At 43.3% G+C, this 15,607-nt stretch overlaps 1 protein-coding gene across 1 annotated transcript in view; it reads left to right on the forward strand.

Annotated features, from left to right (window-relative positions):
• The window catches only part of lrrk1 (leucine-rich repeat kinase 1), a 130,511-nt gene that overhangs the window by 38,125 nt on the left and 76,779 nt on the right, over positions 1-15,607 (forward strand). The window contains exons 10-11 of the mRNA XM_056279404.1: positions 5,068-5,180; positions 14,407-14,477. Of these exons, the coding sequence (XP_056135379.1) occupies positions 5,068-5,180; positions 14,407-14,477 (184 nt within the window). The remainder of the gene's footprint in view (positions 1-5,067; positions 5,181-14,406; positions 14,478-15,607) is intronic.

The following is a 15,607-nucleotide window of genomic DNA, read 5'->3' on the forward strand; positions in this document are numbered from 1 at the left end:
GATTTGGGTTTACACTGATCTGAAATAAGTTATAAGACATCACAATTATAGATTGGGGGATTACTTTGATAACATTATTGTACTGTCTTCTGTCATTTTGGTTAAATTTAAAACAAAAACCCTCAAAGGGAAGAATGTTTCCAGTATTATCCAGCAGCTGCATCACAGACCATATTCCTTTCTCTAGCCAATTTTTGTAAATTATGGATTTATTTCTAAGTAAAACATACCTGCAGTTCCATAATGAGGTGTTATGGGGACTAAAATTGTGCTTGTAGATTATTTTCCAATACTGTAATACCTGTTGATGGAAGGCAGTGATGGGTAGCTTATTTAGGTCATAGTCACATCTAAGGAGGAGGTTAATGCCTCCTAAATTCCTAACAATGTGGTTTGGCATGTGGAACCACAGGGTGTTTTCATTTTTCAAAAAGGATATTAGCCAATTAAGTTTAATAGTGCAATTAATACAATCTGTATCAATGGCTTTAGGACCTCCTTCCTCATATCCTTTAACCATAATTCCTTTCCTGATGTAGTGTGTTTTCCTATTCCAAATATAATTAAAGTTAGCCTGGTTTATAGACTTTATTGCGTTTTTGGAGACTGACAATGAATAGGTTGGGTAAAAGGCATTCAATTTTTGAGAGGAAGTTTCGGCCAATAGTAGAGATGTCCCTGTGAGACCAGATATTTTAATATGATTTACATTTATCTGAAGTATTCCAAATGTTGAGATTATCTAGAGTGTTATAATCCTTAGAAATGTGTATGTCTACATATTTAACAGTTGATTTAACAGGGATATTATGAACTGTAGCTAGCGGGGAATGATGAATTGGCAACAATTCACATTTTTTTAAGGTTTAATTTTAAGCCAGATGCCTTAGAAAAAAAATCAATTGTTTTGATGACTTTTGGAATTTGGTCACTATTTTCCATGAATATGGTCATGTCGTCTGCCAGTTGGCTAAATGCCAGCTGTTTGCCTAACACTGTCAATTTCCCAAAATCTGTAGTTTTTACAAGAATAGAGAGCATTTCCACTGCTGTGATAAATAATACAGGAGAAATGGGGCACCCCTGTTTAATTCCTTTATCAATTGAGAATCTTGGACACATACCTCGTGGTAGTAAGACTGTACTATTAGTGTCCCTATATAATAGTTTAACCACATTAATGAAGTTTTCTCCAAAACCAAATAGTTTTAAGGTACTAAAAATACATTTGTGTTCAATTGTGTCGAAAGCTTTAAAAAATATAAGAATAAAATAAAACTTTCTCCTTCAATTAAATGGTTATATTCCAGTAAGTTAAGCACAAGCCGTACATTGTTATGAATTGATCATCCTTTAATAAAACCAGATGGGTATCTGAGATAATTTGTGTGATACCAGATTTCAGTCTGTCTGCATAAATATGAGTTAAAAATTTTACAGTCATTATTGAGCAAGGTTATAGGTCTCTAAGATTGTCAATTAATTTGGGATCTTTACTAGTCTTAGGGATGAGTGTTATTATCCCCTGCTTCATAGTAGTTGGAAGAGAGTGAGATTCAGATATTTCTTTTAACATATGGAAAATAAGGTCTTTAAGATAGTTCCAGAAATGTCTATAGAAATTGCTAGTTAGACCGTCTGAACCCGGAGATTTGTCTAATGCTAAGGATTTCATGGCTTTTTCCACTTCAACCAAATTGATGTCTGCCTCGCATATGCTTTTGAAACATTCATGCACTTTGGGGATCCATTCCTTTCCATGCTTAAAGGAAGCATCAGCATCTGAGGATGAATGAGGTGGAGTACAGTTCACTGTAAAATTTGAAGCTTTCCTTAGAAATTAAATCTGGGTCAGTACACTCTTGTTTATTCATCAGTAGTGCTCATATAGCATTCCACTCTTGTCTCTTTTTGTCCAATCTACAAAAATATTGTAGTTGTGTGGGAGTGCAAGAATGAGGAGACGGAGAGATCGAGTCGAGTCAATTCCGTTTACTCGCCACACAAAACGACACCGATACAGCACGACCTCTCGTGGCAACCAGCTAACCGCTAGGCTGCTGCAAACATGGCTCCACCCCGGAAACTCTAAGCAGTGCCTACGTCAGCACTATGAATGTCTGCCTTAAAGGAGCAGCAGCCCCTGGTGAATCTACCCTCAATTGTGTATCACCACAGTTGCATGTATAATAATATAATAAGTTGTATGTTTGTGCTTTTGTTTTCAAATCAGTCAAAAAAAACTTCCAAGGACTCTCCCTGTTTTTGCATGCGGGAGCGAAACACAAATCTCTCATAGATTTCTTTTTGTTTCTTCCGAGGTGTGCAGTATTCATCGAAAATTTTAAGAACCGTATCCAGATCATTTTTATCATCATCAGCTTCAAACGTGAATGTATTATACACCTCGATAGCCTTTGGACCAGCCACCGTTAGATGCAAAAAAGGGTAAATTGCACTCAGCTGCAAAACTTTATGGGTGTGTTTTCTCTGTAATATCGTTAGCACAATATCTTTTGTGAATTGGACCTTGCAATGGGGCAGATAGTGGTTGCAAGTGATGCACAATTCATGGTGCTATCAGTGGCCGCACTTAATTCTTTGTGAATTTGCCTGTCAATACAGAGCGAGTGTGAGATAATGAGACACCCGCAGATAGAAACAGATGAAAGAGGAGGGGAGTTAACAGATAATTAGATTAGGTAGCCCCACCCATATCCCTGGCAGAGGTCTCCGAGGTAGTTGAGAAACTCCTCGTTGGCAAGGCGCCAGGTGTGAATGAGATTCGCCCTGAAATGCTGACGGCTCTGGACATTGTTGAGCTGTCTTGGCTGACACGCCTCTTCAGTGTTGCGTGGAAGTCGTGGACAGTACCTGTGGAGAGGCAGACTGGGGTCATGGTTCCCATATTTAAAAAAGGGGACTGGAGGGTGTGCTGCCGTTATCAGAGCATCACACAGCTCAGCCTCCCTGGGAAAGTCTACTCTAGGGTGCTGGAAAGGAGGCTCCGACCGATTGTCGAACCTTGGATTCAGGAGGAACAATGTGGATTCCCTCCTGGCCGTGGAACAATGGACCAACTCTTTACCCTTGCTGAAGTGCTGAGGGAGGCATAGGACTTTGACCAGCCAGTCTTCATGTGTTTTGTGGACTTGGAGAAGGCTTACAACCATGTAACCTGGAGCAAGTTGAGCGGGGTACTGCAGGAGTATGGGGTACCGGGGCAGTTGCTACAAGCCATTTGGTCCTTGTATAATTAACTGAGAACTGTGTCCGCATTCTCAGCACAAAGTCAAACATGTTTTCGGTGGGTGTCGGACTCCGCCAAAGTTTTCCTTTGTTTCCGATTCTGTTTATGATATTCATGGGCAGGATCTCAAGGCGCAGCCAAGGTGAGGAGTGTGTCTGTTTTGGGAACCTCAGAATCGCATCTCTGCTCTTCGCGGATGATGAGGTTTTGTTGGCTTCATTAGAACGCGACCTCCAACACGGACTGGGGCGGTTTGCAGCTGAGTGTGAAATGGCCGGGATGAGAGTCAGCACCTCCATGTCTGAGGCCGTGGTTCTCTACCAGAAAATGGTGGATTGCTCCCTCCGGTTTGGGGATGAGTTGTTGCCTCAAGTGAAGGAGTTCAAATATCTCGGGGTCTTGTTCACGAGTGAGGGTAGGATGGAGCAGGAGATTGACAGGCGGATTGGTGCAACATCGGCAGTAATGCGGACGTTGTACCAGACTGTTGTGGTGAAGAGGGAGCTGAGCCAGAAGGCAAAGCTCTCAATTTACCAGTCAGTCTTCGTTCCAACCCTCACATATAGTCATGAGCTTTGGGTAGTGACTGAAAGGGTGATATCGCGGACACAAGCAGATGAAATGAGTTTCCTCCGTAGGGTGTCTGGGCTCAGCCGTAGAGACAGGGTGAGGGGCTCGGACATCCAGAGGGACCTCGGAGTAAAACCTCTGCTCCTTCGTATCAAAAGGAGCCAGTTGAGGTGGTTCGGGCATCTGATTAGGATGCCTCACTCGGTACCTTCCTTTGGAGGTTTTCCAGGCACGTCCAACTGGGAGGAGACCCCGGGGTAGACCCAGAACTCGTTGGAGGGACTACATGTCCAATCTGGCCTGGGAACGCCTTGCGATCCCACATGAGGCGCTGGAGGGCGTTGCAGGAGAAAGGGACACCTGGAGCGTCCTACTTAGCCTGTTGCCACAGCGACCCGACCCGACCCCGGAGAAGCCGCTGATGATGAGATGAGATGAGATGACACCCTTCTCTGAAGGCTTTATTATTTCCACTTACATTTCAATCGTGGTCGTTTTCCTTTTCTTCAGTGCATCGCCATCTCATTTACGCTTTGAAGCCATGATTACGAAGGTAAACACACGGAATTTTTAAGTCACAACTCAACGCGCACAACAATGTTTACGTGATACGACTGAAAACGTCGACGAAGGCGTGGCGTTGTTCTCCCTCGAGCCGATGAACCGCCTAAAACACCCAGCGTTGTGGACATCGCGCGTGGCGCAGAGTAGCCTGTCCATTCGTTAGTACGAACCGTTGTGTGTAGCTCGATTCTTTTTTTAAACAGGCTTTACGGAAGTCGGTTCGTAAGTACGGGAGTTCGTATGTCGGGCGTTCGTAACCCGGGACAACCTGTACCTTCAAAATTCAAATCTTAAAGTACAACAGATACAGAGAAAATGACAAAGCAGCTCAGAAAATAAAAAAATATAGCTGAAAATATTTCCAGTCGGGCAATCTTCAAGTCTTTAAAGAATCAGATACTGTACCTTGAATAGGAGTCTAGAAATATCTCTCTTGCTTTACTAAAAATAATGGCATATTACAGGATAAGTTATGGGATATTAAAATCCAAATAAGCTCAGGAAAGGCAATTACTCTTATACTTTTTTATGTTTTGAAGAGAGACAGAGGCCAATCTTTGTCAGTAAGGTTTTACATCCAGTCACTCAATATAAGTAGAAAAAATGAAAAAGAAGTTAAAAAAAAGAAAAAGAAAAATATTTCTTCACTCTACCCACCCATCCTGCCTCTTTCTCTCTCTCAGGCCCTGGTCTTCTTGAGACTGTGTGGGAACCAGATCAAGGCTCTTCCACCACCCCAAGTCTGGAACTGCCCTCAGCTCAGAGTCCTTGACCTTTCTAGGAACCAGTTGGGCAAGTAAGTCTATGCTTAAAGGAAAAGCAAACTCCTTGGAAAAACTCAGCTAGAGGGTTGAACTTACATGAATGAATGATTCGTGCAACTGAGCTGCAACAACTAAGACATCCATCTCCATAAGTCAATTTTTAAGTAAAATTGATGATTTCTTGGATGCTGACATGCTGCGGTGTAATGGGATGGCAGGTCATTAAATCAACCGTTTATTACATAATTTTCCTACTCTAAAGGACACTGTGGCTCTAATTCATACTCACCGCCTTTTATGTCACTTTCTACCATCTTGCCTGCGAATGTCGATTTCAGTTTATGCATTTTGTCGCTTCTGCACTTAACATACACACCGATGGCAGTATTGATCCAGTGTGGCAGCATGCAGCCAAGAACATGGCAACCCTTATTGGTCATAGAGCGGCAATACAAAATTGCTCATGCTTTATGTATACGTGTATTAGGTCAGGTCAGTTATTATTTCGTGGATGCAATTCATTATTTCATTGTATGCCTTCAAGCAAGTTTAAATAAATACTTAAAACGCAAAGGAAGAATCATTCTTGGACCGAACAGACAAGTGGAACACACGTCAGCCATAAGGCTCTTCTCTTTTATTTAGTTTATCGGGATAGCTATAGCAGCCCTTACATCTTTGTCAGAAAAACCCTCTTGTTCCAAGTGGAAAAGGAAGATTGAGAGGGATTCAAGGCATTGTGGACAGCAAGGAAACTCGCTAACGAGGATTACCCGAGCACTGGTGAGCGATGGTAAAAAGAAAGGCAGCATGGTAAGCAGTAAAAAACTTATTGCTAGCATTGTTTAATTTGGAGACGTTTCAAAGTAACGTGGAAATATGGAAGAAGGGTTTGAGGAGCTACCTCGTCAAAAAAGGAATGAGAAAATGACGGAAAAGGCTGTCGAGGACAAACTGCACAGGTTAACACAGCCTAGAAGAGCTAAGCTAGGTCAGCTAACCAACCAGGCAAATGAGCTTGAGCGGATAATGAAAGCTGATGCTAACGTAAAAGCAGTGAAAAGGAAATTACGTTTGGATTATCAGGATTCGCTTGGGGAACTAAAACAAGCTACATGATAATATAAAACATTTAATCCATGACGACAAGTTCTCTGAAGATCAAAATTCATACGAGTCTAAAATACTTCATATAAGAGGATTTATACAAGAAGTGGAAACGTGGCTAAAGGCAGTCGAGGAGAGGGTAGAGCAAGCTAGACGCTGTGATGCAGAGGTAAAGCCTATAGACAGTGTACCAATGGCGTCCTTTGCTTCGAGCATTTAGAGTAGAAGGCGTGGGTCAGACATTGGAAGCAAGGCGTCCTCCAGTGCTTCCTCGGCGCGCCTCAAGGCTGAGGTAGAGAGAGCGACATTACTTGCAAAGGCTGCTGCTCTCAAGCAGAAGCAAGATCTTGAACGTCAGGAAGCTGAGTTGAAGGCAAAAAGGGAAGCATTAGAACTACAAACTGCTATTGCTGCATCTGAAGCTAAAATCAAAGTATTAGAAAATTTTGAAACTGAGCGCTTATCCCAAGTAAGTCCTACATGTCGAATGACTATTGAATCTGGAGTTCTACCACCACATGCAGAGCCGATCGTCAACACAGAAAACGGAGGTGAAGTATTCAGGCCGCTTTGTCCCCAGCCCACTGGTGTAGGTCAGTCTAGTAACTTTATTGCAGATGATCATGCAGTAGAAACGTTCTGCAGTGTCATGGCACGCCAGAATAGCATTACAGAGTTGATGGTGAAGCAGCAAAAAATTATGACCTTGTCACCGTTAGACATCCCCATCTTCAGTGGTGATCCTTTAGACTGCAATCTTTTTGCAAGAGCCTTTGAGCATGGAGTAGAATTCCTCACCGAAAGCTATAAGGACCGTCTCTACTTCTTAGAGCAGTTCACTAGTGGGCCACCTAAAGAGTTGATAAAAAGTTATCTTCACATGAAGTCATGTAGGTTATTGCAGGGCTAAACAGCTGCTCAAAGAGCATTTTGGGAATGATTACAAGATTGCTGTAGCCTACATGAACAAGGTCTTGAGCTGGAAACCTATCAAGCCAGAGGATGGAGAAGCTTTAAATGCATTTTCACTCTTTCTAATGGCATGCTGTAATACCATGACTTAAGTGAGTTATATGGAAGAACTGGATAATGTTGTGAACTTAAAGGCTATCGTAGCAAAGCTTCCTTACAAGCTACGTGAAAGGTGGAGAGTTGTTGTGTGTAGTGTACAGGAGCAATGTGACAAGAGAGTCAGGTTTAAAGATCTGGTTGAGTTCATAAACAAACAGGCCAAAATTGCACTTCATCCAGTCTTTGGCGATATAGAGGACGGCACAACTGCTAAAGGATCCACAACTAAACAAGACGATCATAGAGCACAGAAAAGAAATGGAATCAAGAAGTCGTTCACCACAAGCACTATACCATTGAATTGCCAAATGGAAGATGCAGTGCAAACAGAACACACGAATCCCATCACACCTACGACAAGGACATATCTCTTTTGTAAGGGTGAACACAACATAGAGTCATGTAGTAAACTAAAAGACAAGCCACACAAAGATGAGTTGGAATTCTTGAGAGGCAAAGGACCGTGTTTTAGCTGCTTGAAGCATGGTCACATGAGCAAAGCCTGTAAAGTAAAGGTGAGCTGTCAGATGTGTTCCTAGGCTCATCCCACACTGCTGCACATTAAGAAAAAGGACACGGTTGCTGAACCAAAGAAGAGGACTGATAACTGTGACGGTCAAACAGTTTTGAGTGCATTTGTCTGTGCAGAGTCTGATGGTTATGAGTTTACTGGGGCCGGAGAAGATGACTGCACACTCGCAATAGTTCCTGTCCAAGTCAAAGCCAAGAAGGGAAGTGTGGTGGTGCAGACTTATGCTTTTCTGGACCCAGGGAGCTCTGTCACGTTCTGTACGAAGGCATTGATGGATAAGTTAAAGCTCAGTGGAAGGAAGACAGACATACTGCTGAGAACCATGAATGAAGAGAAACCTGTATGCACTTATGTGGTGTCTGGCTTGGAGGTCAGCAGTTTGTCAGGCGGCGAGTTCCTTGAACGTCCAGATGTCTTCACGCAAAGGTCAATACCTATAGGTAAAGAAAACGTACCCCAGCAGAAGGATCTTGAAAGGTGGTCTTACCTCAAAGAAATCTATCTCCTTCAAATTGAGGCTGACATTGGACTGCTCATTGGAACAAATGTACCCAAAGCTATGGAGCCGTGGGAAGTGGTGAGCAGTGTTGGTAATGGACCATACACTGTAAGAACCAAACTAGGTTGGACCGTGAATGAGCCCTTAAGGGAACTCTGCAGTCATGCAGATATGAGAAAACCAATGAAGACAATGGTGGATCGTATAGCTGTGGCCTGTTTAGAGAACCTGTGGCTTCAACAGTTCAAGATGAATTTCCCTGAGGGAAGAAAACATGATGAAATAGAGATGTCTAGAGAAGATCATCAGTTCATGGACATGGTTATGGAATCAGCTAAACTGGTGGATGGTCATTACACCATATGTTTACCGCTAAAGAGCAAAATGGTCAACATGCCAAATAATCACAAGATAGCTGAACAGCGAGCACACAACTTACAGCGGAAGTTCATCAGAAATGCCTGCTTTCAACAGGAATACACAGATTTCACGGAACAGCTTATTCAAAAGGGTTATGCAGTGCAGTTGTCCAATGAAGAATTGACACACACAGAAGGGAAAGCGTGGTATATACCGCACCATGCAGTATACCACCCAGTGAAACAGATACTGAGAGTTGTGTTTGACTGCGCTGCACCCTATCAGGGCACATCCTTAAATGAGCAGCTTCTTCAAGGTTCAGACCTGACCAGTAGTCTAATTGGCGTTGTAATCCGACTCAGACAAGAACCCGTTGCAATCATGGCAGATGTGGAAGCAATGTTCCACCAGGTTAGAGTGCGTGATGACGACTCTGATTTACTCAGATTCCTTTGGTGGACAGGTGGTGACTATAACCAAGCCTTGACTGAGCACAAAATGACTGTACGCTTGTTTGGGGCTATGTCTCCACCTAGCTGTGCCAGTTTTGCTCTGAGAAAGTGTGCTGAAGACCAAAGTGGGCAGTTCAAAGCGGAAGTGGTAGAGACAGTGTTGCAGAATTTCTACGTGGATGACTGCCTGAAATCTGTTGCTACAGATGAAGCAGCCATATCAATGTGTCAGGACATGATCAAATTCTGTCAGAAAGAGAAGTTCTCTGATGAGATTTTAGCTCTACTCAAGGGACAGAATGTGAAGTGCAGTAGCCACTTGTATAAGCTGAACCCTGTGTTTCAAGATGGTCTGTTGCGAGTTGGTGCAAGGCTCTGTCGAGCAGCTATGCCAGAAAATTGTAAGCAGCCTGTCATTCTGTCTAGAGACTTTCCCATTGTTGATGTAGTTCTACGACAGATCCATGAGGAAACTGGACATGGAGGCCGCAATCATATGCTCTCCGAACTGCGGCAGAGATTTTGGATCCCTGGTTCCAACACAGCCATTCGGACGGTTCTCTCAAAGTGTGTTACATGCCGTCGCTTACATGAAACAGTTGGGAAACAACTAATGGCTGATCTTCCATGAGGTCGGTTGATGCCAGATGATCCACCCTTCACCAGAGTTGGGATGGACTATTTTTGACCATTTGAGGTGAAACGTGGAAGAAGCCTCACAAAGAGATATGGTGTTATATTCACTTGTTTAGCTGTTCACGCAGTTCACATTGAGCTTGCCTCATCATTGGAGACAGACTCGTGCATAAACGCAGTCCGGCGCTTCATGGCAAGGAGAGGACAAGTAAAAGAGATCCAAAGGAGTTGAATCAAGTGCAACTGGACTTGGTATATATCTGTGAAGACGTTTCGCCTCTCATCCAAGAGGCTTCCTCAGTTCGGACCTTTCTGACTAGACCAAGCTAGGCTAGAAAGGCACGAACTGAGGAAGCCTCTTGGATGAGAGGCGAAACGTCTTCATGGATATATACCAAGTCCAGTTGCACTTGATTCAACTCCTTTGGATAACCATGACCTGGATGAATGAGAACATTCACAGACAAGTGAAAGAGATTCGTTCAGATAATGGGACGGACTTTGTTGGGGCCAATCGTGAGCTGAAGGCAGCCATTGCTGACTGGAACACCTCTAAATTTCAGCATTTGTTTCATCAATATGGGATTAAATGGACATTTAACCCTCCCACAGCTTCTCACCATGGCAGAGTGTGGGAGCGGTTAATAAGATCAGTTAGAAAGGTACTGAATTCCACTGTGAGAGAACAATTCCTTGATGAAGAAAGCCTTCACACAGTCTTATGTGAGGTTGAGTCGATCATCAACAGCCGACCTATCTCAAAGGCATGTGGTGACCCAAATGACTTGGAGGCACTGACGCCCTATTATCTCCTGCTACTGAAGGTGAAACCATCATTACCACCAGGGTTATTCAACACGGATGATCTCTATTCCCGGCGTAGATGGAGGCAGGTGCAATATATGTCAGATTTGTTTTAGAAGAGATGGATTAAAGAGTACCTACCTCAACTTCAGGAGCGGCAACGATGATCCACAGCATCAAGAAACTTTGCAGAAGGAGACGTGGTTCTTCTGGCGGATGACTGTGCTCCAAGAAATTCATGGATTATGGGAAAAGTCATTGAGGCAATTCCAGACAAGAAGGGGCTTGTTCGCAGGGTTCGCATCAAGACAAAGACCAACATCTTGGACAGACCCATCACAAAGATCTGCTCCTCATGGAATCTGAATGGGCAGGTGGTAAAGACTGACCCCCCACGATGAGCCACGTGCTGGAAACCTCTGGCTCCCTCTCTCTCTCTCTCTCTCTCTCTCTCTCTCTCTCTCTCTCTCTCTCTCTCTCTCTCTCTCTCTCTCTCTCTCTCTCTCCCTCTCTCTGTTTCTCTTTTTTCTTTCAGAAAACGGACCTGTCAAGCTGACTGACGAAGTATTGGACTGTGTGCTTACCAAGCACTTCCTTTTCATATTTTGTAAAATCAGATGTTTGATAATACAAATGCCTGTTCATTTTATGTATTGATGTAATTTGATATGGAATTTGTTATGAATGTGGTAATTGTTCTAGGCTTTAGCATTATCAGAACAATTAGGGGCTGGTAATGTAGGAGCGAAATGTCTCCTAATGGTTCATAATTAATGTTTTAATTAGTATTTTGAATAATTAGTTTAAATACTTAGTTTTTACACATCGTATACTTTAGGTAACTGCTTTCTTTATGTATTAAGTTTGCTGTGTAGTCTTAGATAGGTGCATGTCACTTTAAGAACTAGAGAAGGGTGTTCCTGGGTTACCGCACTCCGGAAGAGGAAGTAAGCGGAATGGCGAGTTGCCTAGAATGGAAGAGTAGAGCCACACGGTTTTTCTGACCGTGCATAGCCTATGTGTATTCGTGCATAGCCTACGTGTATTCGTGCATAGCCTATGTGTATTCGTGCATAGCCTACGTGTATTCGTGCATAGCCTACATGTATTCGTGCATAGCCTACATGTATTCGTGCATAGCCTATGTGTATTCGTGCTTTGTGTATATGTGTATTAGGTCAGGTTAAAAGTTATTATTTCATGGATTCAATTCATTATTTCACTGTATGTCTTCAAGCAAGTTTAAATAAATATTTAAAACGCAATGGAAGAATCACTCTTGGACCAAACAGACAAGTGGAACACGCATCAACAATAAGGCTCTTCTCTTTTATTTACAGTGGCTTGCGAAAGTATTCATACCCCTTGAACTTTTCCACATTTTGTCACGTTACGTCCACAAACATAAATATATTTTATTGGAATTTTATGTGAAAGACCAACACAAAGTGGCACACAATTGTGAAGTACAAAGAAATATATAGATGATTTTCAATTTTTTTTCCAAATAAAAAACTGAAAAGTGCGGTGTGCAAAAGTATTCAGCCCCCTTTCCTCTGAGTGCAACCAATTGCCTTCAGAAGTTGCCTGATGATTGCTGAATGATCGAATGTTGACCTAATGACTAAATAGAGTCAACCTGTGTGTAATCTAATCTCAGTACAAATACAGCTGTTCTGTGATGGCCTCAGAGGTTTGTTAAGAGAATATTGGGGAGCAAACAGCATCATGAAGTCCAAGGAACACACCAGACAGGTCAGGGATAAAGTTGTGGAGAAGTTTAAAGCAGGGTTAGGCTATAAAAAGATTTCCCAAGCTTTGAACATCTCACGGAGCACTGTTCAATCCATCATCCGGAAATGGAAAGAGTATGGCACAACTGCAAACCTACCAAGACACAGCCGTCCACCTAAACTTACAGGCTGAACAAGGAGAGCACTGATCAGAGATGCTGCCAAGAGGCCCATGGTGACTCTGGACGAACTGCAGAGATCCACAGCTCAGGTGGGGGAATCTGTCCACAGGACAACTATTGGTCATGCACTGCACAAATCTGGCCTTTATGGAAGAGTGGCAAGAAGAAAGCCATTGTTAAAACAAAACCATAAGAAGTCCCATTTGCAGTTTGCCAGAAGCCATGTGGGGGACACAGCAAACATGTGGAAAAAGGTGCTCTGGTCAGATGAGACCAAAATTGAACTTTTTGGCCTAAATGCAAAACGCTATGTGTGGCGGAAAACTAACACTGCACATCACTCTGAACACACCATCCCCACTGTCAAACATGGTGGTGGCAGCATCATGCTCTGGGGGTGCTTCTCTTCAGCAGGGACAGGGAAGATGGTCAGAGTTGATGGGAAGATGGATGGAGCCAAATACAGGGCAATCTTGGAAGAAAACCTGTTGGAGTCTGCAAAAGACTTGAGACTGGGGCGGAGGTTCACCTTCCAGCAGGACAACGACCCTAAACATAAAGCCAGGGCTACAATGGACTGGTTTAAAACAAAACAGATTCATGTGTTAGAATGGCCCAGTCAAAGTCCAGACCTAAATCCAATTGAGAATCTGTGGCAACATCTGAAAACTGCTGTTCACAGACGCTCTCCATCTAATCTGACTGAGCTTGAGCTGTTTTGCAAAGAAGAATGGGCAAAAATGTCAGTCTCTAGATGTGCAAAGCTGGTAGAGACATACCCCAAAAGACTTGCAGCTGTAAGTGCAGCAAAAGGCGGTTCCACAAAGTATTGACTCAGGGGGGCTGAATACTTTTGCACGCCGCACTTTTCAGTTTTTTATTTGTAAAAAAAATTCAAAATCATGTATCATTTTCTTTGTACTTCACAATTGTGTGCCACTTTGTGTTGGTCTTGCACATAAAATTCCAATAAAATATATTTAAGTTTGTGGTCGAAACGTGAGCAAATGTGGAAAAGATCAAGGGGTATGAATACTTGTGCAAGCCACGGTAGTTTATCAGGATAGCTATAGCAGCCCTAACACCAAACCAGCATGTATTTATTTCACATCTATAATCCTCTTAATGTACTTTTAATGCAGCTATCAGTAAAACAACTCCCTCGTGTTCTATATAGCGTTCACTCAGATATCTTGGAATAGGCGGAACAATCTTGGTAACCATTAGTAAAGCCTTGCTCGAGCAAATATGGCTATCTCACTATACAATATCCCTGTTGACTTTTGGGTCTGTTGTCCAATACGTTGGATGACACCAAAAGTAAAACTTGAGGTCACCACAGCACACCCGGTTTTCAGTCATGCCCCCCGCCCGACCTTCCATCAGGCTGACCAGCATCATGCCAGTGTGTTCAGCAGCTTAATGTGTTTTTATTTGGCCTGAGGAATCCTTTTTATTTAATTTACAAACAAAGGGCTTTGGAATTCCAGGTCATGGATCAGCTGTTTATGTGCCGTTGACTAGCGTGGGCTGCTTCTCATAGCATAAATGCTCATTTATATGTATTTGCATTTTCATTGAAAACTGAACCAAACAGCGTTTGAGAGGGTAATCCTGACAGATCATGAAAAGCAATGTATGATTCGTTTGTACAAATCATAAATTGCAGGTGCTGCTTGAAATGACATTCAAGCAGCACCTGCAAAGCACCGTGAAGACGGGCTTTTCCAGCCACATGGTCAGTCACGTCAAAGCATTGAGGAATAAAAAAAGCAGTGGAGACGTCTGAATCTTGTCTGTCAGAAGGAAGCTTCTGTACACCGTGTGCAGTTTGTAGACAATTGCTGTTATTTGGGATACTAAGTAAAATGTTTGATTTTAGGACTGCGGAGAGGGCCAAATCTAAGGGGCTGACCTTTCGGACAATGTGGAGCAGGAGAGACCCAGACCCAGGTACCGACACTGCTTACATCTCTGGCCGTCGGCATGGAAACACCGTTCACATTGCTAGGTGGTGATATGTTTTGGAATCGAGTCGACTTTATTTATGGAGCCCAAAATCGCAAGGGAGGCCACAAGGTAGGGCTTTACAATCAGTACATTATACAACAGTGTACGACGCACGACGCTATCCTCGGACCGTAAACCCAAATGAGGAAAAGCTCCACAAGCAAAACCTCATCAGGAAAAACAAAATATGGGAGAAACCTCAGGAAGAGCGACAGAGGAGGAGGGATCCCTCTTCCAGGACGGGCAGACAAGACATCCTCATCCTTATTTTATCCAAACTGGCCTAACAACAATATGATTCCAGTAAACCAGTTAATCAATGATAACGTACATCTAGCGAGCCATTCTGAATTCCTTGATACTGTTGGCATTCCTCTTACTCCAAAGGAGTTTGCCACGGCTATCGATGCTATTCCTACTTTCCTTTCATTATAATTATGTTATCCTCTTTCAGTGTTGCATTCTTTAAATTGTGTAAACACAACATCCACTGCACGTTTTCCGTCTTGGGAGAGTGATCCCTCTTCTGTTGCTCTCCCTGAAGTTTCTTCCTGTTGTTCCCCCTGTTTTAGGGAGCTTTTCCTTATCCCATGCCAGGGTCTAAGGACAGGATGTCGTGTTGCTGTAAAGCCCACTGAGGCAAATTTGTAATTTGGGATATTGGGCTGTACGAATAAAACGGACTTGACTTGACTTGACAAGCAAGAGGTGTCAAATGCCCAAAATACACAGAATTAACAGATAACAGAATCAGGCGGCACGGTGGCGCAGTGGTCACCTCCCAGCAAGAAGGTCCTGGGTTCGAGCCCCGGGGTAGTCCAGCCTTGAGGGTCGTCCGGGGTCGTCCGTCCTCTGTGTGGAGTTTGCATGTTCTCCCCGTGTCTGCGTGGGTTTCCTCCCACAGTCCAAAGGCGTGTAGGTCAGGTGACTCGGCCGTGCTAAACTGTCCCTAGAATCGGAATCGTGGTTATTGGCCATGTAGGTTTGCACTACATGGGATTTGACTCGGGTTTCGCGGCTGTCTGTGTGTACTTAACATAGAGTAACGACACTGCAACACAACAAACATGACA

This window comes from Lampris incognitus, chromosome 4, assembly GCF_029633865.1.
Source record: "Lampris incognitus isolate fLamInc1 chromosome 4, fLamInc1.hap2, whole genome shotgun sequence".
Classification (NCBI taxonomy): Eukaryota; Metazoa; Chordata; class Actinopteri; order Lampriformes; family Lampridae; genus Lampris; species Lampris incognitus.